General features: G+C 42.6%; 1 protein-coding gene across 1 annotated transcript in view; it reads left to right on the forward strand.

The window, feature by feature from the left end:
* The window catches only part of LOC121080437 (WD repeat and FYVE domain-containing protein 2-like), a gene marked incomplete at its 5' end in the record, with an annotated part of 94,407 nt that overhangs the window by 66,157 nt on the left and 6,774 nt on the right, over window positions 1–21,476 (forward strand). The window contains 5 exon segments of the mRNA XM_040578457.1: window positions 4,112–4,262; window positions 7,497–7,609; window positions 8,529–8,655; window positions 18,921–18,932; window positions 18,934–19,024. Of these exon segments, the coding sequence (XP_040434391.1) occupies window positions 4,112–4,262; window positions 7,497–7,609; window positions 8,529–8,655; window positions 18,921–18,932; window positions 18,934–19,024 (494 nt within the window).

A 21,476-nucleotide genomic window follows, 5' to 3' on the forward strand; every position in this document is an offset into this window, starting at 1 on the left:
CATCGCCTTTCTCATATAGCTGTATTGAGGTATAGGGATTGGCATAAGCATCCTGGCAAAGCGCTGGGGCAGGGAAAAACATAATTTAAAAGGAACACATAGTTTTGTTGGGTATGGTGGCCTTCTAGTGGTTCATTTGTTAAAACCCTCACTTCTAAAACCTGTTGGTTTTGTTTAAAGTTTTCAAGTAAGGCCTTTACTTTTTTAAAAAATATTTTAGGAGAGTAAATAATTTTATTTAGCCTACAAGGGGACTTTAGCTTAGCTGTGCTGGCTGGTTTTGTGTGTGCTAGCTTTGCAAATGTTCAAGAGTGCTGTTTAAAAGTAGCATCTTGCCCAGTGACTGGTGGGCTATCAATAATCTCCCACAAGGTATTATTACAAGTAGCTGAAGCTGCTGTAGCTATTAAAGAACATTAATTGTGTCTTGAAAAGCCATGAATATGTCTGTGAAATCTGCTAGTAACAGAGAGTGACAGCAAAGCACAGCCTATGCACATGGTCTTGGCAGGAGTCTGCGGCCAGATCCAGTGTTGTACGGTGGCCCGGCACCACCAGCACATGTGGCTGGACATGCTCCGTGCAGGTTTTGCTGCGACACTGTGTCTGGAGTTCTGAAATCTCCTGTTTCTTGAAAGGGGTCAAAACATCAAGATTGGGGATGTGACACAGTGTTAGTGAGGAGTCAGTGGGTCATGGAGCATTGGCCTCCTACAGGCACTAACTCCTTCCCTTGCATGAGGAGGAGTAGTGCAAGCATTTGAACGGTGCTGTTTGGGACACTCTGGGAAATTAAACTTCATTCTGTGTCAGTCTTGCATAACTGTCATCATCCCCTCTTCTTCAGCTATAGCACCAGCTGCAGGCACGGGCAACCTCCGCTCACAGCAACTTTTCCCCGGGCAGCTCCTCTCACATTCCTGCAAGACTACAGGTGCTGAAGAAACCCTCCCCTTCCCTCAGCAGCCTCAGCTTCTAGCCCTTGCCAGCCACCTCAAGCTGCTCACGAGCTGGTCCTGCCGTATGCACAGCCTTTTCCACCCAGCTCCTTGCAACTGCACCTTCTGGATGATGTAACACTTCCTGCTTTTTTAAATTTTTTTTTTTAAAAAAAAATTATTTAACATGTGCTTTTTCTACCAAGCAGGATTTGTAGACTGGCTTCTGCCCTATGCTTTCTGCAGCTTGCCCATTTTGGGGGCGTCCCCCTGCCTCCTTGCTTTCAGGTCGGCTCACGCAGTACCCTTACTTCTGCTTTCCCATATGCACAGCCTCTTCTCTTGTGCTTTTCTTGCACATGCTAAGTTTTTCTTTCTTACTGCTAGCTTCTACCTCTCTTAGTGTTTGCTGCTGCTTTTCACTGTTGTAACCCTCCTTTTCACCCATCGCAGCTTCTTGCCCTGCACTGTGCGTAGCCACGCACTGGCTGTGCTTTTCAGACCTTTGCCTTTACACACAGTGCCTAGCCTCCTTTCCCCTGCGCTCTGGCTGCTGACATCTCAGCATGCACCTCCTGGCTGCAGCTTCTTTTCTCTAGGCACAGCCCTTCTATTCTCTCTCCAACTTGCTCTTTGCACGGTGCTTGCTGCTGCTTTCTCATAGCAGAGTGCAGCCCCCCTGCTCCCTCCCACCATCCAGCTGCAGGTGGACCTGCTCACTTCTCCTGTCTGCTGCTTCTCTACCCTCTGTACAGCATAATCTTCCCCTGCACATGGGCTTTCTTCTCATGGTGGCTTACCCAGGTTTGCTTGTTGTGGCTTTTTCTGTACTGTGACCACATTCACCCTTCATCCTCCCTTCTCCATGTCACTGCTGCTGCAGTGAGCAGCTTTGGAAGCATTTGTTCCAGTAGTTTTTTTGCACACAAATGGTGATCAAACCTTCCATGGACGAAGGAGCTGGTTTTTTGTTTGCTGTTTCACAGCCCTGAACCTATGTCAATCCTAGGGCCCAGACCTCTTCCTTGTTCCCCTATAAACTTCCAGTCTTCTGACATTTTGCTTCTTTAATCCTTACATGGGTCAAATTCCCTCTAAATGACAAGGACTTCTTATTTAGATTTGTCCTCTCTTTCTTCCCTTACTTAGATGACCTCCACTGTGCCCTTTCACTTGGTTCAGATATATCTGCCATCAGCATGTGTGTGGGGGCACCAGCTAATATGTGCAGCACTTGCAGGTGGACAACAGAGTGCTGAATTGAAAGTTCTTTTTGGGGAGGGAGGATAAGCAAAGCTATCACGTTACACCCCTTCCACCTCTTGGCACATACATATTTCTTCAATGCCTACTCCTTACCTGCCAGAGAGAGCTGCTTCACCATCTGGCAAAAGGTACAAGCCCTGCCTTTTGGGAGATTTAGGAGGAGACAGGAGAATTGGGTGGTGCCGGTTATCCCCAGAGCCAGTTCAAACCACAAGAAGCTGGCACTAGCAGTTGTAGTTGCCATGTGCTAAGAAAACGTTCCAGGGCAGGCCCCTTGAACAGCCTGACCTCAGCCAGCTTTGCACATCCTGTGGAAGTGCATGGGTCTCTACAGCACTGCTGGTGCACACAAGCCCCTGGGACATGTATACAAGCCCATCAGGTGCTTGTAGCAGCAGGTGTCCTGTTGTGGCCCTTTCTGCAGTGCACCACTACAGCTAGTGCAGGTGCTCCTGATAAGACCAACCAGTAGGTAAAGACAAACATTAGTCACTCACCGGGTCACTGAATTTCTTCCTGGAGAAATCCAAAGGGTGAAGGAGAGAGAGGATCTGATTAAAAGAGCTCAAGTGACTCCTGGGTGGTCCCCATCCTTCTGCCTTGATTGCAAATGTGGAGTTAAAGTGTGTGGAAAAAAGCACCAAAATTTGAGCTTTTCTATGGGCAAGGGTGAAAGCATCTGGACACAGTTCACATCTGACACTATAAACTGGTCTAGCTGTGTGTCACAGTTATGGCAACTTGTGTCAAAGCACCTGTTGACTTTTCTCCTCGAGGATTCTGGGTCTAAAAAGCAGTGTGGGTCAGGGGCAGATGTCGGCTCGTGCAAGCCTCCTATTCTTTGCTACAACTAGCTCCCCCTCATAGGGTTTGAACACAGCTCTCATCTGGGCTGTGTGTTTGTATAGGGCAGGCAGCAATCTTCCCATGCTGTTCTGAGGAATCTCTGCATTTCAAACAGAGATCTCGGGCTGATTTTTAAGCTTCCAAAGATGTTTAATCTTTTCAGTGTGTCAGCTTTTACACAAACAAATACAAGCAGCCTGCTTTGTGCGACACATGTTGCCATGTCTCAGAACAGTAATAAACCAGTAGGGCTGTAGATTGAGGAGTATGGCATTTGCTACTAAGTTACAGCTGGGAATAATTCTGCGTGGCTTTCCAGCCACTTGTTTTATTAAAAAATTGGCTCAATCACAACCAAACCCACTGGTCATTCATACAAAAAAACATCTGTACAAGCCTGGGTTCCCTTGTTTTAATGAAAAGCTTTCGATGGCTTTTAGGTAGCAGTAGAAATTTATTCCTTCCGCTGTTTTATTAATCTTGCCGAGCTGTGATATTTTTCAGGTTTATTTTTATTTTATTTTGGTTTATTCCAATTTTCTTTTTAGCTGGTTTGCATGCAATGCTAAAATTTCCCTTTGGTGCAGCATTGTGCCTGTGCTGTAACTCATCGTTCTGCTGGCATGCCACAATCCACAGCCCAGATCCACCAGACCTCACAGTGAGAGGAGTGGCAGCGTAGGCGTCTGTACTGCTGTCATAAAACCAGCTCAGAAGGGGTTGAAGTAGAGCCCAGAGTCCTTTCCACAATGGCAGCTTTGTTGGTGATGATACAGGGATAGAAGGAAGACTTGTGCTACTGTAGAACATAAATGACTGCAATAGGCACAGAAGGAATTAAGTTTTATTTCTACCCTTTCTTGCACAAATGCTGAACAGGGACCTTACGAGCTTGCTTGGTAGCTTGTGTCGATAGGATTAATTAAACACCAACTTCTTCTGTAAGGACAGGGGAGCAGGTGAATAGGGAGTGGAGGAGTTGGGTGCAGTTGCTACTTGCAGTAGTCTTCTGCCCCCGTGTCCTTCTCTACAATGTGATTATATGTCTGCTTAATTTTCAGCTCATCAAAGCAGAGTCACGATGATTCTGTTTGTCCTGGAGATGGAGTGGGTGTTAAGCACCGGACAAGACAAACACTTCACGTGGCACTGTTCGGAGAGTGGCCAGCAGCTGGGAGGGTACCGCACCAGCGCAGGTGCCTGTGGCCTACAGTATCCTTTGCTGAGCTCTCTGTTTTATTTCTGCTCTCTGGCACTCAAATAGCCCTTTGAGTTTCTTTTTCTAGTTGTCCTCCAAATTTTGTGCCCCTTATAGGTTCAGTGCTTTGTGAGAAAAAATTATTTAAAGCCAATTTTTAAAAATTTCTGTTCTTGCTCTGGCTCCTTAATGCACGGTGACATATTTAGGTCTAAGCATTTTCAGCAAAACAATGGCCGATCTGCAATCTATTGTGGCCTGCTATTGTAATAAATATGGACAGGGCCTTCATTTAAGCACACAGCACATGCTTTCTTCTAAGAATTGATGGTAGCAAAGTAGGTCAGTGATCAGGTCAGCGTGCTTGTGTGCATGCGTGGTAAAAATTAAAAAGCTTTAATATAAAATAATGAGCACATGTCCTTCAATCTGAAACTGCCCACTATGTATTGGGAATTTGGGTTAACTAAAGAGTAAATGATTCAAAAAATGGCACTCAAGTGGCTTATTCACCCAGAGCTGTCCCAGCTGCCTGACAATAAAATAAAAATTAATTCAGCTTTATGAATGAAAAGGGAAGTGTAAAAATATGAGCTCTTAGTTTGAAACCAGGGATTAGCATAAACAGACTTTTTAGTGCCTGGTAAGGTATGTGGTATAGATGATGTGTGTTTTGCTAGTTCATGGGAAGTAAGATGACTTAAAATGACTGTCTGAATATGGACTTGCTTTATATCATCTGGTCATTCAGCCAATCTAAATGGCATAGAGACTGAACTTAATTTTTAATTAAATAATAGTTTTGAAAGTGTGATGCAGGAATTTGTCCTGTATTTCCTAAATCTCTCTAGAGAATGGGCTGTTTTGAGTAATTCAGACTTTTGGAGGATGCTTTAATTTGAGTCATCAGATCATGCTGGTGGAGGGCAGGGGAAAGGAGAATCATTGACAAATATTGGAGAAAAAAACAAAAAACAAAACCCAAAAACAAACAACTTGGCAGAACCAGGAACATGGATTTCCCCCCCGAGTCCTGTATGCATAAAATCAGTGCTAAGCAATTGCTCCTTAAATATCCACTATGGACTCTGAATTTGGAATTAAATTGAAGAGCTCCAGAACCTGTCCAGTTAGGTGGTTCCAGCAGGTGGTTGAATGGGTCAAGATTTTATTCAGTTTAGAATATGATGTGTGATGCACCTGATGTAGCTGACACTTCCCCAAATACGACATAAAAACCCTTTCATTGTATTCGTAAACAAATCTGAGTAGAATAATGAAAAATAAAACCAAATTTAAAAAACGCCTTCCCCCCACCCCTCTCTTCACACCTTCCCCCCACCCCTCTCTTCTTCCCCAGCTTAACTTTACTCCCAATTTTCTCTACCTCCTCCCCTGCAGCAGCACAGAGGGATGGGGAATGGGGGCTGCCATCAGTTCATCATGCTTTGTCTCTACAGCTCCTTCCCCTCAGGGGCGGCTCCTCACACCCCTCCCCTGCCCCAGCCTGGTCCCCCCACTGGTGCCGTCCTTCAGGCACAGCCGGCTCCAGCCTGGGTCCCCCCGGGGTCCCCAGCCCCGCCAGCAAACCTGCCCCAGCCCGGGCTCCTCTCCCCGCGGGGCCACAGGCCCTGCCAGGAGCTGCTCCAGCGTGGGCTGCCCACGGGTCACAACCTCTTTTGGGCACCCGCCTGCTCTGGCGTGGGGCCTCCAGGGGCTGCCGGTGGGGATCTGCTCCTCCATGGGCCTCCCCGGGCTGAGGGGGACAGCCTGCCTCAGCGTGGGCTTCACCGCGGGCTGGGGGGAACCTCTGCTCTGGGCCTGGAGCCCCCCTGCCCCTCCTGCACTGCCATGGGGGCTGCGGAGATGTGTCTCTCATGTATTCTTGTTCTTCTCTGGCTGAAGTTTGGGGGGGGAGGGTTCCCCTTTTCCTAAATATGTTACCCCAGAGGTGCTACCACCGTCACTGATGGGCTCGGCCTTGGCCAGCGGTGGGTCCATCTCGGAGCCGGCTGGCACTGGCTCTGTGGGACAAGGGAGAAGTTTCTAACAGCTTCTCACAGAAGCCACCCCTGTACCCCCCCCCAAAAAAAACAACAACAACAAACCACCACCAAAAACAACAAACAAACAACCAAAAACAACCTTGCCATGCAAATCCAATACAAGCAGAAAACTAGTAATAGTTATTTTATGGAATTTTGGGAAGGGGAAGAGAGAGTGGACACCATCCAACTCTAGCACCTAAGTTAGAGAGCTTGTGGGAACGACTCCTCTGTTTATGGCAAAGGGCTACTTTAAAGGGGGGAAATGTTATCGATTTGTTAATAAGTTAAGATTGATTGACTTTATTTGATTGATTAATTGATTTTATAAAATTATTTTATAAAATTGAAATATAGAAGGATAAGAAATATTTTAACGAAACTTATAGTTGCACAGTAAAAGCTGTCATGAGATCTTCTGTACATCCTGTACCAAGGCTAGAAGAAGGGGCTGGAACCATAGTTAAAACTTAGGTAATAACTTTAGGGTTTGAAAGGTTTCTTTGTATTTGACCAGTCTTCTGTATGTAGAGGTGTATTGAAATGTCAGAATATGAGATTAATGGGAACCGGGGAGAGTCGACTGGAACAGCTTGTAGTTGCCTGCCAAGAAACCGTGAACTTTAGTAAAAGATAATTCCGGCAGGGGGAGATCGCGACCACCGACTCATATACCACCTACCCAAATCGTACCCCAGACCCATTTCTAGACTTTTCTAAGCTCTACTGCGCAGAATCGGATATAGGAGGAGAATATGTTAATGATTTACAGGAAATATCATGGTTATGCATGAATACTTAATGAATATGTATGAATAAGTTCTATATATGGTGTCTAATTTTGAGACCTGGTGTGCGTTGATCGTGAGAGGACTCGCTCACGCACCCGGCTGTTAATAAAGAAGTGTCTGCTTATCTACATCACATTGGTGTCGATAAGTTTTTCATTCCGAGATTTCGGTAACAAAGGTGTTTCATAACAAAAACAAATTGTGTTTTCTTCCTCACTCTTGTTTACTCAGGGAGACTGTACTATTAATATGAACAGGTATGAACTTGGTGCCTAAAAGTATACTCTGAATACTTCCTTGAGAGTGGAGCACTATTCACGAGGTTGTAGTATACTCGTGTTAAATTAACAAGTCATGAAAGGAATGCAAAGCTTGTGTAAGCAATATATTTTCCTCAGCATTTATCTATCAGATTTGATGTGGAAACTCGGCATGTGTTTGTTGGTGATCACTCTGGGCAAGTGACCATACTCAAACTAGAGCAAGAGTCCTGCAGCCTTGTTATGACATTTAAGGGACACACAGGTAAGGCCTCAGGAGGAGACTGAATTTTGTTCTTCATCTGTGCTCCGTGTTGCGGTGGTTTGACTCTGCTGTGAAACCCTAGGGTGGCTTCTGTCAATGCATAGCATGAAAGGGAAATAGACCTTAAACTGTCACTGCAGCTCGGGGAAGCTTATTCTTTATTGGTAAAACCCAGAGTGATAGACTTTTGATCAGAAAACTTCTATGGCAGAAAAACACCACCATCAGTAGCTGCTACTTAAAGCAGCATGAGACTAGAACAAGTAGTGGTAATTCTGAGGGGAACAGGATGTTCCACAAAGACCCATACTGGTAGGCATTTTTGCCCAAGTGGAGTAGGCACATCTTGGAGGCACTAACTGCTTGTTTCACTGCTGGGACTTGTGCCCCATCACACTTTAAAAACAGCAATCCTGGGATGTGATCCTGCCATCTACCAGAAGAAATGATGGTCGTTTCTCAGCATTTTCTCTTCATATCCCTCCTCTCTGACTGACCACTGACAGCTCAATCACAAGGCAGCACAAGGTAGTTCAGTCCTCTCACTAGGATACAGTAAAGATGCCCATAGTATTCCACACTTGCTTCTCTCTTGTGATGTCCTGGGAATGATGGAGGGGAAAAGCTGTGTAGTCACACAGTGACCATCCTTCTATGCTTTACTGCTCAGTGGATTCATCTATGTGAGTGACAGCATAGCCTTCTGCTTGCAGAAGAGCAGGGTGGGGCTTCAATAGGCTTTCTAGGCTGTTAGCTTTCAGCTGGCAAGCACAGTGGCTGCATGGCCTTTGCCGAGTGCTGCGTTTTAATCACTCCATCTCCATGTTTTTTTTGTTGTATCTTTATATATATATTTAGCTACAATCCTGCCTTCCACTTTCTGTAATGAAATGACTGTTGTGTGCATCTCCTGTTTCAGGTGGTGTCACTGCTTTCTGTTGGGACCCAATACAGCAAGTTTTATTCTCGGGTAGTTCTGATCATTCCATTATAATGTGGGATATTGGAGGAAGAAAAGGAACAGCCATCGAGTTGCAAGGACATAAGTAAGTTCAAAGCCCTTCCTCCTGTTTTTATGGGAGAAAAGCTAAAGGCAGAAGCCACATGTGGAAACAAAACAGCCCAAAGGTTACAGTCTTCATAAGCCTCAAGCTTGTATGTGTGACTCCCTGTGGTCCTTATACAACAGGAGTAAGTTGCTTATAGTAAGTTTTTCAGCACTGGGCCCACAGGCTGGTTTGAGAGTCTGCAAAGGGTGGTGAAGGAAAGCACAGTATCTGTAGTCCCAAATGTGTTATGTCAGAGCCTGCACCTTTGTTGCAAAGAGGAGGGTCCTCAAGTGGGAACAGCTGCAGGGAAATTCTCTCGCTTTTTAGGTGTCAAGATCTTTTCTTCCCCTAGAGGAAGCATCAGGCTTGGACAATTGGTCCCTTTTTCCTCCGTGCTAACTTTTTCCATGCCACTTTACCTGCAGCCTGAATTCAAGTTAACGTGCTTTACCCATAGGGGCCTTCACTATCTCCTCAATGCAAAGATACTTCATCTTTGCATGTACAGACCTCAAATTTGCTTACTGTAGTAAATGTCTTTGAAAAAGATTAAGCGTGTGCTAGGCTTTGAGTAGAGATCAGCATGGCTCTAATTGCAGTGACCTCCCAGCCTTGTGTGCCAGGGTCAGGTCTGGAGAGGCAAAATCCCATGGTGGTTTTGGTCTAACAGTTTCTTACATATTCGTAAGTTTATTTTGAGTGATGCTGCGCTCTGCAGAGTGATTTGGATGCTGCTTGGATTTCAGAGCACTGCAGAGCTTTTGCTGAAATTCCCAGATCACCCTTGTACCCTACCAGTGGTGCTTGCCAATGCACCACTGCTAGACTTATTGCTGTGGAAATTAGTTCTCCTAATACGAAGTTAGCCTCTGGATCTTAATCTGTAGCATGGCTGTTGGCTGGCACTGTAAAGCATAGAGACCTGCTCCTAAGGACAACAGGGACTAAGAAATGTTTCAGCTGAAGGTGCCACTGGCGTTGGCAGGCAGGTGCTGTGAAGGCAGGCTGTGTTGTACCAAACTGTCCCATAAATGTGTTTCCCTCTGGAGGAGTGTTATCGATTTCTTAATAAGTTAAGATTGATTGACTTTATTTGGTTGATTAATTGATTTTATAAAATCATTTTATAAAATTGAAAAATAGAAGGATAAGAAATATTTTAACGAAACTTATAGTTGCACAGTAAAAGCTGCTATGAGATCTTCTGTACGTCTTGTACCAAGGCTAGAAGAAGAAGGGGCTAGAACCATTGTTAAAACTTAGGTAATAACTTTAGGGTTTGAAAGGTGTCTTTGTATTTGACCAGTCTTCTGTATGTAGAAGTGTATTGAAATGTCAGAATATGAGATTAATGGAAACCGGGGAGAGTTGACTGGAACAGCTTGTAGGTGCCTGCCAAGAAACCGTGAACTTTAGTAAAAGGTAATTCCGGCAGGGGGAGATTGCGACCACCGACTCATATACCACCTACCCAAATCGTACCCCAGACCCATTTCTAGACCTTTCTAAGCTCTACTGCGCAGAATCGGATATAGGAGGAGAATATGTTAATGATTTACGGGAAATATCATGGTTATGCATGAATACTTAATGAATATGTATGAATAAGTTCTATATATGGTGTCTGATTTTGAGACCTGGCGTGCGTTGATCGTGAGAGGACTCGCTCATGCACCCGGCCGTCAATAAAGAAGTGTCTGCTTATCTACATCACATTGGTGTCGATAAGTTCTTCATTCCGAGATTTCGGTAACAATTTTGGCACCCCAGATGGGACCTCGCTGAAGGAGACCGGAGGAGTCGGGGACCTGATCGGTTCCAGCCGGCACCGAGGATTTCTCGGGGATACCCATCGATCCCCGATCCGTAAGGCTCTTCGTGACGTTCCCTGGATTTTTGGTAAGACACTTCTTTTTTTTAATTGTAGTAAGTGGGTTGGAGTCCCACTAAAGTAAGTAAGTAAGTGCACTAGAGGAAGTGGGTAGGACTCCCACTATAATAAGTATATGGTAAGGAGTGGGATGGAGTCCCACCAGTGGATTGGAGTCCCACTGAGTAAGTCTGCCTGTCAGACGCGGTGAAAGCTGCGCAGGGTTGGACTAGGAGTCTGCCCGTAAGACATAAGCGAAAGCTATTGCAGGGTTGGACAAAAGTGTAGACAAGAGAAACTATATGCTATAGTGTTCTCTAAGGCTGTGCCTCTAACAAGAAGTTAGAAGAAGTTTTTGGGGGTTTTTGTTGTTTTGTGAGTTTGTGTATTAAGAAGAAAATTAAGAGGTACAATATTGTGTTATATGTTTGTTTAAAGTAACTGTGGGAAAGTGTGAGTGTGGCTGTAAGGGTGAGACGTATAATTGAGAACGAAAGCGAGTGTGGAGTGTGGATCCGCGGATCGGAGTGACAGAGTTGAATAATTGTGTATTGTACTGTGAGTAATTACACCATGGCAACTAAGTTAACTCGGTTGTTTAAAAGTAAAAGCATGGGTAATCTTGCTGTAAATGACAAAATCTTGAAAAATTCTTTGTTGGGATGTTTATTGGCACATTGGGGAAATTTACAGGATGATCTGCAAAAGAGCCAGATGATTGAGTATTGTAATAATTTGAGTATGGTAATAATTGGTGGCCTCTGTATATATTGGATGATCAGGAAAAGTGGCCCACGAATGGGACACTGAATTATAACACTATTTTGCAGTTAATGCTGTATTGTAAAAGAGAAGGGAAATGGAATAAAATGCCAGATGTGGATTTGTGTTTTTATTTAAGACAAAGAAAGGATTGGCAGGATGAATGTAAGCTAACTATTAGAGATAATTTGGTAATGGCTATAACTTCTGATAATAAGAAAGTGGGAAAAAAAATGTTGTTTAAATTGTGAGGTTGGGAGTGGATACAGGAGCGACATTTTTTTATTAAATACCTGTAAAGGAAAAACTGGAACAAAAACAGGCCATTCCTGCAACCCCTGGATTTGAAATTTGGAAATAAGATAATTACACATGAATTTTTGTATGTACCAGAATGTCCAATACCCTTATTAGGAAGAGATTTGTTATCCAAATTAAATGCACAGATTGTTTTTGACGAAGGAGAACTTTTCTTGAAAATACCTGAGTCAAAAACGGGAGAAATCCTGATGATACAAGAAAAGGTAAAGGAGCAAGAAATTCCACCGGAGGTGGATTTGGCAGTGATCCCTACTGTATGGGAAACAAATATTCCTGGTAAATTGAAACTAGCAGAACCTGTTAAAATAGATTTGAAGGAAGGCACAGGAACAGTGAGAATTAAACAATATCCAATCAAACCGGAAGTGAGACAGGAATTGAAGAAATTGATTGATAAATTTTTGGAGTATAAAATTTTGGAAGAATGTGAATCTGAGTATAATACTCCTATTTTACCAGTCAGAAAACCTTCGGGTGAATATAGACTGGTACAAGACTTGAGAGCAGTAAATCAAATAGTTAAGGATATTTATCCTGTAGTAGCAAACCCTTATACACTGTTAATAGCATTGAGGGAGAATTATCAGTGGTTTACAGTGCTTGATTTAAAAGATGCTTTCTTTTGTATACCTTTGGAAAAGGAAAGCAGAAAACTGTTTGCTTTTGAATGGGAAAATCCTCAAACCGGGCAAAAGATGCAGCTGACATGGACTAGATTACCCCAAGGATTTAAAAACAGTCCAACTATTTTTGGAAATCATTTAGCAAAGGAATTTGGAATCTGGAAACAGGACAAACCAAGACCTGGACATTTATTTTTACAATATGTGGATGATATATTGATTGCTACAGAAGAAAGATTTATTTGTATACAGGTGACTATTGACCTTTTGAATTTCCTGGGACTAAATGGGTATAAGGTATCCAGGAAGAAAGCCCAGATAGCCTGCCAGACTGTGATATATCTCGGCTTTGAGATTTTAAAAGGACAACGACAATTAGGAAAAAATCACAAAGAAGCTATTTGTGGTATACCTGAGCTGAGAAATATTCATGAACTCAGAGCATTTTTGGGAATGACTGGGTGGTGTCGCCTTTGGATCATGAACTATGGGCTAATAGCTAAACCGCTGTACGAGGCCCAAAAGAACTCTCCCTTTGTATGGGGCCCACAACAACAAAAGGCTTTTGTAGAGTTGAAACGTGCCCTAATGTCTGCACCTGCCTTGGGACTGCCGGATCTAACCAAAGATTTCCAGTTGTTTGTTCATGAAAGACAACACCTTGCACTGGGCGTGTTAACCCAGAGGATAGGAAGCTGGAAACGACCAGTCAGATATTTCTCTAAACAACTGGACACAGTGAGTAAAGGGTGGCCAAACTGCCTTCGAGCAGTGGCCGCAACAGTGATGCTCATACAAGAAGCTTGGAAATTGACTTTGGGAAGAACAATAACAGTCTATGTTCCACACATGGTGATTAACTGTCCTAGAACAGAAGGGGGGACATTGGCTGTCCCCCAGCCGAATGATGAAATACCAGGTGGTATTGACTAAACAGGATGATGTGATTCTAAAGACAACTAACCTGGTAAATCCTGCAGTGTTTTTAAGTTCCATACAGGAAGAAGGACGGCTGGAACATGATTGCTTGGCTACCATCGAGTATGTTTATTCCAGTCGTGAAGATCTGAAGGATGTGCCATTGGAGCAACCAGACTGGGAACTGTATACTGATGGAAGCAGCTTTATGGAACAAGGAGTCCTATACGCCGGATATGCGGTAACAACAGAGACTACAGTTATAGAAGCAGGAGCATTGGCGAGTACCACATCAGCCCAAAAGGCAGAACTCATTGCTTTAATTTGAGCCTTAGAGATAAGCAAAGACAAGAGAGTAAATATCTGGACTGATTCAAAATATGCCTTTGGGGTAGTGCATGTCCATGGAGCTTTGTGGAAAGAGAGGGGGTTATTGTCCTCTCAAGGATCAAACATTAAGCATCAAACAGAAATTTTACGATTATTGCAAGCAGTTCAAAAGCCAGATCAAGTAGCAATCATGCACTGTAAGGCACACCAGATTGGGAATACAAAAATAATAGCTGGGAATAATTTAGCTGATAGAACAGAAAAAAAAAAAAAAAAAAAAGAGAGAGAGAAAAAAAGGTAGCAAAGAAACAAGCATTGCAAATGGCAATAATTCCTTCTAAAACAGTAACCCTTCCTAGGGAAAAACCGAGATATTCAGAGGAAGATGACAAATTGGGTCAGTTATTAAATGCTAAGAAAACTTAGCTGGATGGTGGATAACTCCTAATGGACAGGTAGTAATTCCACCTCTTGTGATGAGAGAGATAATTCAAACGAGACATCAAGAATGTCACTGGGGAGCAGAAGCCTTAGTAACATCTTTACGAAAGCAAGGAATATCAGTTAAGATGTTGGGAATAGCTAAAATGGTAACTGCAAAGTGTGAAGTATGTTTGAAAAATAATCCAGTGATTAAGAAAAAGGTTCAAATGGGTAGACTGAAATCTGGTACAGAACCTGGAGATTATTGGCAAGTAGATTTTTCAGAGTTACCTAGACAAAATGGGTACCGGTACATCCTGGTAAGGGTTGATACTTTCACAGGATGGCCAGAAGCCCTTCCCTGTCGCACCACACAAGCAAAAAGAGGTTGTAAAGTGGTTATTACAAGAAATAATTCCGAGATTTGGAGTTCCTATTGGAATTTCCTCTGACAGAGGTCCACACTTTGTTGCTGAAGTAGTCCAAAGTGTTAGCAAAGTATTGGGTATTAATTGGGATTTACATGTGTCTTGGAGACCACAATCTAGTGGGAAAGTGCAAAGGATGAATCAAACTTTGAAACGACAAATAAGTAAAATTTGTCAAGAAACCAGTCTAAAGTGGCCTCAGGCACTTTCATTGGCATTATTATGAATCAGGGTACAGCCAAAGAGTGGAACCTCAGTCAGTGCTTATGAATTATTATATGGAAAACCATATGAGTCTCTAGAACCAAATCTAAACATACATGTAAAAGGAAAACAAGATGTGTATAACTATTTGCTTTTTCTAAGGAAAACTTTGGCTGCGATTTGGAGTGTAGTAATTTGGAATAGACCTTTACCCCTGGAAAATTCAGTGCATGATTTCCAACCAGGAGACTATGTCTATGTGAAGACCTGGACCTCCGAATCTTTGCAGGAGTGCTGGTGAGAGAGGGGGGGGGTAAGAGATAGGGTAGAGTTTAACAATTGTAATAGTCTGTTTAGCTGTTTAGGGTAAAAGTTGTAAAATTTAAGCTGTTTGCCAAATCTTACATGCTTTGCTTGGGTACTGTGATAAGGTGTACGGGAGTAAAGGGCTTCATGACCACATCAGTCCAGCTTTATGACCATATAAGTCCAAAGAAAGATTACAACCTTGCAAGAACAAGCCAAAGCTGGTTCTGTGGTTTGGACAAAGAGCAGGACGTTACTGAGCCTGCGCCAGATGTGGGGGTCACGAGGAAGACTCACCTGCCTTCATCCTCAGGACCCCTGACGACCACCACCAGGGGACACTGCGCAAACTCAGTCGGGAGAGAGATATGGAAATGACTTGCAGAACTAATTTTAATACAAAGCGGGGATAGGTAATGCATATGTATAGGCGTATTACATCATATTATGAATATGTAATGAGTTGTCTTATAAAAACAGAGCAAGTTTTCGTGTTAGGCGCGCACGGTTTTGGCAGGACTACTCCCCCGTGCTGCCCAGCGCTGAATAAACATACCTACTTTACAATCTTACAGATCGTGGAGTCTGCTTTCCGCATGTCACTGGAGAGGACCTTTCCAGATACTGCTAACCACTTTTACAGCTATCAAGATTGCAGAATCAGATGCTTGGATACATTATACTCGAGTGAAGAAAGCACCTACTCCATGGAAGATTGTCAATCGTGACCCAGAGACTTTAAAATTGACACTGAAACATGTCTAATTTTTATATTGGATTTTATTTTGGTCGGTAGCGTTGGTGGGATCATGGGCCGGCTTGGTGGACAGGAACAAAAGACAAGTAGAAACAGAACAAGTGATTGAAATTCCCAAACAAATGGCTGAGGAAAATTTGATGGTAGGATTGACTAAAGAATTTGCCAATTTACAAAATGTCATGCAGATCACTGCTTGTTTGCCAATACCGAGGGCAAGGTGAATCTATTCCATGGGGAATTTTAACTATGAATCTGACTAATCTGGAACATAAAAATGAAACCACCTATTGTGAACAAAGGCCAGTAACTCAATGGTATGAACAAGTAAAGGTTATTAGAAAACAGTGGAAGTCACCAGGTAAAGAAACAGATTGTAAAAAAAAACAACCACCAAACTATTGAATTATGATTTTATAACAGGATCCCGACCTAGTGCCATAGCTCAAGTTCTTCTTCCTGGGGGTCCAAATCCCCAGTTAGGATGGTGTTCTTATGATGAACAACTTAAAACCAATGTGAGCAGAAGTATCATGAAATGGAAGTGTAATAAAACTGGCCAAGGTACCCAATTAGTAGAACAATGGGACTCTATATGGTCTATGTCCATATTTTCCCATTTTCAGTATATGGCAAGAACTTCTTGGTGTTTTACCTGGGATGGAAAAGTTTTTTCAGTATTACCCTGGGTCAATGATAGGTCAGCTTCATCGGGAGAGAAGGAAAATCAAATAGTGCCATGGTGGAAATGTGAAAAAGTGTATGATTGCAGTAATGCAGACTTAGTAATCCAAAGAATTCCTCCGTAGGCCACTGTTTTAAAATATGGTTGTTTTTGTCGAGGTCTTAAGAACACTCTCAATTTAACCAGCACTTTTACAGTTACGAAAGGAACTTTGTTTAGTTGTAGTAAAACTACTATTCAAAGTCCAGGACATTTAGTTTGGGCATTAAGTGATGGAACCTGGACCACACATTTACCATTAGATGGTAAGGTGAAACAAATTACTTTAGGCATGCCAACATTGTGTCCGATTTGGAAGAAATCACCATTTAAAGGATCTCTAGATAATTTAGAATTGAAACGAATAAAGAGAACTGAGATAAATGATGATATTTGGAATGAACCATTTACAGGAGTGAAAACTGGTTGGGCACTTGAATCACTTTTAAATCCTATAGCTTCATATAGAAACAGAGCATGGCTCTATCAGTTAACTGGTCAAGTGGAAAAATTAGCAAACGTTACCAAAAAGGGGTTTAAGGAATTGAATATATAATTACAGGCGACCTCCAGAATGACTTTACAAATAGAATGGCACTAGATATGCTCCTACTTAAAGAACATGGAGTATGTGGATATCTCAAGGATAAATTGGACCACTGTTGTATCCACATTCCAAATGTCACTCAGGATGTGGAACATGATCTAGACCTATTAGGAAAAATTGAAAAAGAAACTGAAGCAATTCAAAAGGATATGTCAGAAGATTGGCTTGGGAAAATTTTTAGCAAACTGGGATGGAATTTGAGCTCTTGGATACAATCTATAATTAAAACTTTGTTTCTGTTATTAATTGTCTTTTTGATGAGCATGCTAGTATATGCATGTTTGAAGAAACAGTTTACCAGTAGAATTGCAGTCAATCGTATGATTATGAGAGAAGTACCAACTATTTTATCAAGACATGATCCATCACCAAAATATGTTGAAACAAAAGATATATGAATAATGTGAAAGTATTGAAATAATGATTTTCAACACTTTCAAAGGGGGGAAATGTTATCAATTTGTTAATAAGTCAAGATTGATTGACTTTATTTGATTGATTAATTGATTTTATAAAATCATTTTATAAAATTGAAAAATAGAAGGATAAGAAATATTTTAACGAAACTTATAGTTGCACAGTAAAAGCTGCTATGAGATCTTCTGTACGTCTTGTACCAAGGCTAGAAGAAGAAGGGGCTAGAACCATTGTTAAAACTTAGGTAATAACTTTAGGGTTTGAAAGGTTTCTTTGTATTTGACCAGTCTTCTGTATGTAGAAGTGTATTGAAATGTCAGAATATGAGATTAATGGAAACCGGGGAGAGTTGACTGGAACAGCTTGTAGGTGCCTGCCAAGAAACCGTGAACTTTAATAAAAGGTAATTCCGGCAGGGGGAGATCGTGACCACCGACTCATATACCACCTACCCAAATCGTACCCCAGACCCATTTCTAGATCTTTCTAACCTTTACCGCGCAGAATCGGATATGGGAGGAGAGTATGTTAATGATTTACGGGAAATATCATGGTTATGCATGAATACTTAATGAATATGTATGAATAAGTTCTATATATGGAATCTGATTTTGGGACCTGGTGTGCGTTGATCGTGAGAGGACTCGCTCACGCACCCGGCCGTCAATAAAGAAGTGTCTGCTTATCTACATCACGTTGGTGTCGATAAGTTCTTCATTCCGAGATTTCGGTAACAGGAGCAGCCATGTGCACAAGCAAATGCGTTAGTGTGGAAGTCCTTTAGGTAGACAAGACCAGTGATGGCAGCAAAGAAAATCAAATGTTGTGGGTTGTTTCCAGCCTCTGTATGCTCAGTTACTCTCACTTTGTAACTTTGTTTTTTCCATAATAGCGTTACATGGTCTTTGTTTACCAGGTTGTAAATAGCTTGGGATGAGGCCTGATTTTCTTTCTTTTATGAGGAACTGAGCCCAGCTTTGGGGCTTTAAACTGAATAATTTTCCCTATGTTACTTTTTCCTTAGAAGAATCACAAGCACATAAATCTTCAACATTACCTTGAGAAGGCTTAGGAACAATTTAGTGATTCCTATATAGTTTTTTTAATTCTCTATGCTTGTTAGTGCTAACAAAATCTTCAGTGGTTTCTCAGTGCTTCATTCCTAGATGTTGTAGAGATTTATGAAAACAAAGTTGTTACTGGCTTTCTGATAAGAAGGTACCTTATCAGACCTGCGTTTATGCATCCAGATGTGCCTTCAGAGAGATCCAGAGCTGCAGCTCTGTTTAGCTTTCCCAGTGCAGCTGGGACCTCCCATCTCAGTAACAGCAAAAACAGTTATCAGAACAGGTCTTTGGCTTTGTGGATGCTGCCCAGATGAGCAACACTTTGGTTCTGGTCCAAGTTGGATAGCAAAGCCTGATCTGCATCCAATGGATGCCGTGTATGGTGAGGAGAGGAGGGAAACATATAGCCAAACAAATGGCTTTGTACTGCCTTATTGTATATTCTATGCTTACTTGTGTACAAGCTATAGATGGTTGATTCGTAACTGTTTTGTTTCTTTTTCAGTGATAAAGTCCAGTCTCTCCTATGCTCACCACACTCGGCAACTCATCTCCTGTGGTGCAGATGGGGGAATCGTCATTTGGAACATGGACGTCGAGAGGCAGGAGGTAGATGCTCAGTTATTGTCAGTTTGATCTGAAACAGTCTTGGCAAGAAGAGGCTTTCCAAAATGTGTAACTTTTAACCTGAACAAGATCATTTCAGGCTTTAAAAATGTTTTTTTTGGACATACTCCAGTTGTTATACAGCAATTATGCTGCTCCTTTCATAATATGGTACAGGGGAGATTGGCAGAAAATGTGTATTAAGTAGGCTGCTAAATGGCTCTTACCCTTCACATTACTGCTCTGAAAGACATCTTCTAAGGAGGTTATTGTGAAATTCTCTGCTTTGTTTTTCAGTACATCATGAGAAATATTATCAATACAGAGGTAAATGGACGGGTGGATAATTATTAAGGGTTTTTAAGAAAACAAAACAAAGCTCTTTGTCACCTCTGGAAACCTGTAACCCCATTTTTTTTCCTGTTCTTGCTAAAAAAACATTTAACTAGGGCTTCAATCTCACCTGCTACTTGGTCTTGCTTCCCTCTGGTGTAACCACATAGAAGTGGTGTAAATGATGACTTTGCTGATCCAGACAGCAAGATTTCACCCACATGCTCCTAATGGCTTTTGTGCTGCACAGCCAACAAATGTAAGTGGGTTCAAAAGCACACCCCAGGTCTTTGGTGCTGTGGGAGCAGCCTCCGCTCGGCAATTTCTGAGACCTGACTCAGAGAGGGGGAGCGAGCACTTTGCTAAGTGAGTCAGGCATCAGCCCTGCTCGGCAGCATGGCAAATCCTGGTAACGTGAGTCATGGCAAGCCTCTGCCCTGTTCCTGCAGAAGGTAGGAAAGCATCCCGAGGCCCCAGGGTGGGTAGGTCTGAGCAAGGCTTTTGGCAGTGTGGGCTTTCACCAGGTTTTCTGGTTCTTAGGGGTTTTGGCCTCCCTGGGTCATGTATGTCTCCCTTGAGCAAGGGGGAAAGCTAAGTGGAAAATTGGATTTAAGAGAACTACTGAAATAGGCATAGGCAGGAACTGAGCTCCCTTTTTTATGGGAATTAGCATTCCAGTTGGCTCCCTTTTAATTGCTAATCTAATGGTCAATTATGTCATCAGCTCCAAAAGTGAAAGGAAAGCAGAGCAGCTTCCTCCTTCCCAACAGATGTTTCCTTTTTGCTGCAATTCAACCTGAAATGAAACTATTTGCTGCCTTTGAAGGGCTACAGTAAGAGTTAAGACTGGCTTGTTGCAAAATGGGCGGCAATGCTGTGAGAAGGCTGGTTTAAAAAGTGGAGGAGAAATATAATTAGCTAAAGGAGGGCTTAGCAGCAGGTGCTAACGGGTGTGCTGCTTTCTCTGACTATGGCTATGTGGGCTTGTTCATGTTATCAGTAATGCAATAGGGTGTTCGTGGTGCTAAACCATCTTCAAAATGTGAACCTTTTGAGATTTTAATACCAAACTGTGGTTTGGAGTCCTAGAGTATTTTCTTCTGGATTTTGGCTTTAGTATTTTTGCCCATATTGAAGGGTTTTCTCCATGTGATGTGTGCTCAGTACTCACTTTGATGCTGTCAGATTGAGGTTGCATTAGAGTGAATTATGCCATTTTAGCCCTTGATTCTTTTTCCATCTCTGTTTTTTAAAAAGCTGTAAGAAAACAAGATCTGAAAGATGCTAGCAGCTGTGTTTCTACTTGACTACAAAGCGGTTACTTGCCACAAGCAAAATGTCACCTTCATCTATAGTGTTCAGATGCTTATGAGATAAAAACTTAGACACTCAGATGTAAATCTGTAGGCATTAAACAGAAAGATTGTTGTGGGTAGAAAAGACAAGGATTTTCTCCAGCAGAATTAATTACCTTCAGAATAACTGGCAGGAGAAGCTGAAGCAGGCAGTTGCTTTATTACTGGGGGTCAAAGCTATCCTGGGAGCTGAGAGTTTCCATCAGCCTTACCTTATCTTTGCCATTGTATTTTTGGCTTTTGTATTATTTTGATTTCTTAATCTTAGCTGTGTTTCTTGCCACTTTAAGTTGCAGCATATGAGAAGCCAATGGCTCTGATAAGACAACTGTAGTTTGCTAATAGCACCTCCTCACAAAATATTAAACATTATATAGTATTTATTTAATCTCATGGTGGGGTTGGGTGGGTGTAGTGGTTTGACCCTGGCTGAATGATGGGTACCCACCAAAAGTGCTCTATAACTTCCCTTCTCAAGAGGACAGGGGAGAGAAAGTATAGCAAAAGGCTCATGGGTCAGGATAAGGACAGGGGGAGATCACTGTGGTGTCAAGCTAGTGCTGGCAGGGCTGCCATGGTCTGACTGGGACTGCCCCACTGTGGGGACAGGATGGACCCGCTTGCCAGCACCAGCTTTGGGCTGAGCTCTTGTCCTGGTGGGGTGGATAAAGGAGCAGAAGTCTTCTGCTGGGAAGAAGTGTTGCTCTTGCTAGGCCAGGTTAGACAGACTGACAGCCAGCTGGAGATGGGTCAAGAACCAAGATTCT

The sequence above is a fragment of the Falco naumanni genome, chromosome W (assembly GCF_017639655.2).
Source record: "Falco naumanni isolate bFalNau1 chromosome W, bFalNau1.pat, whole genome shotgun sequence".
NCBI lineage: Eukaryota > Metazoa > Chordata > Aves > Falconiformes > Falconidae > Falco > Falco naumanni.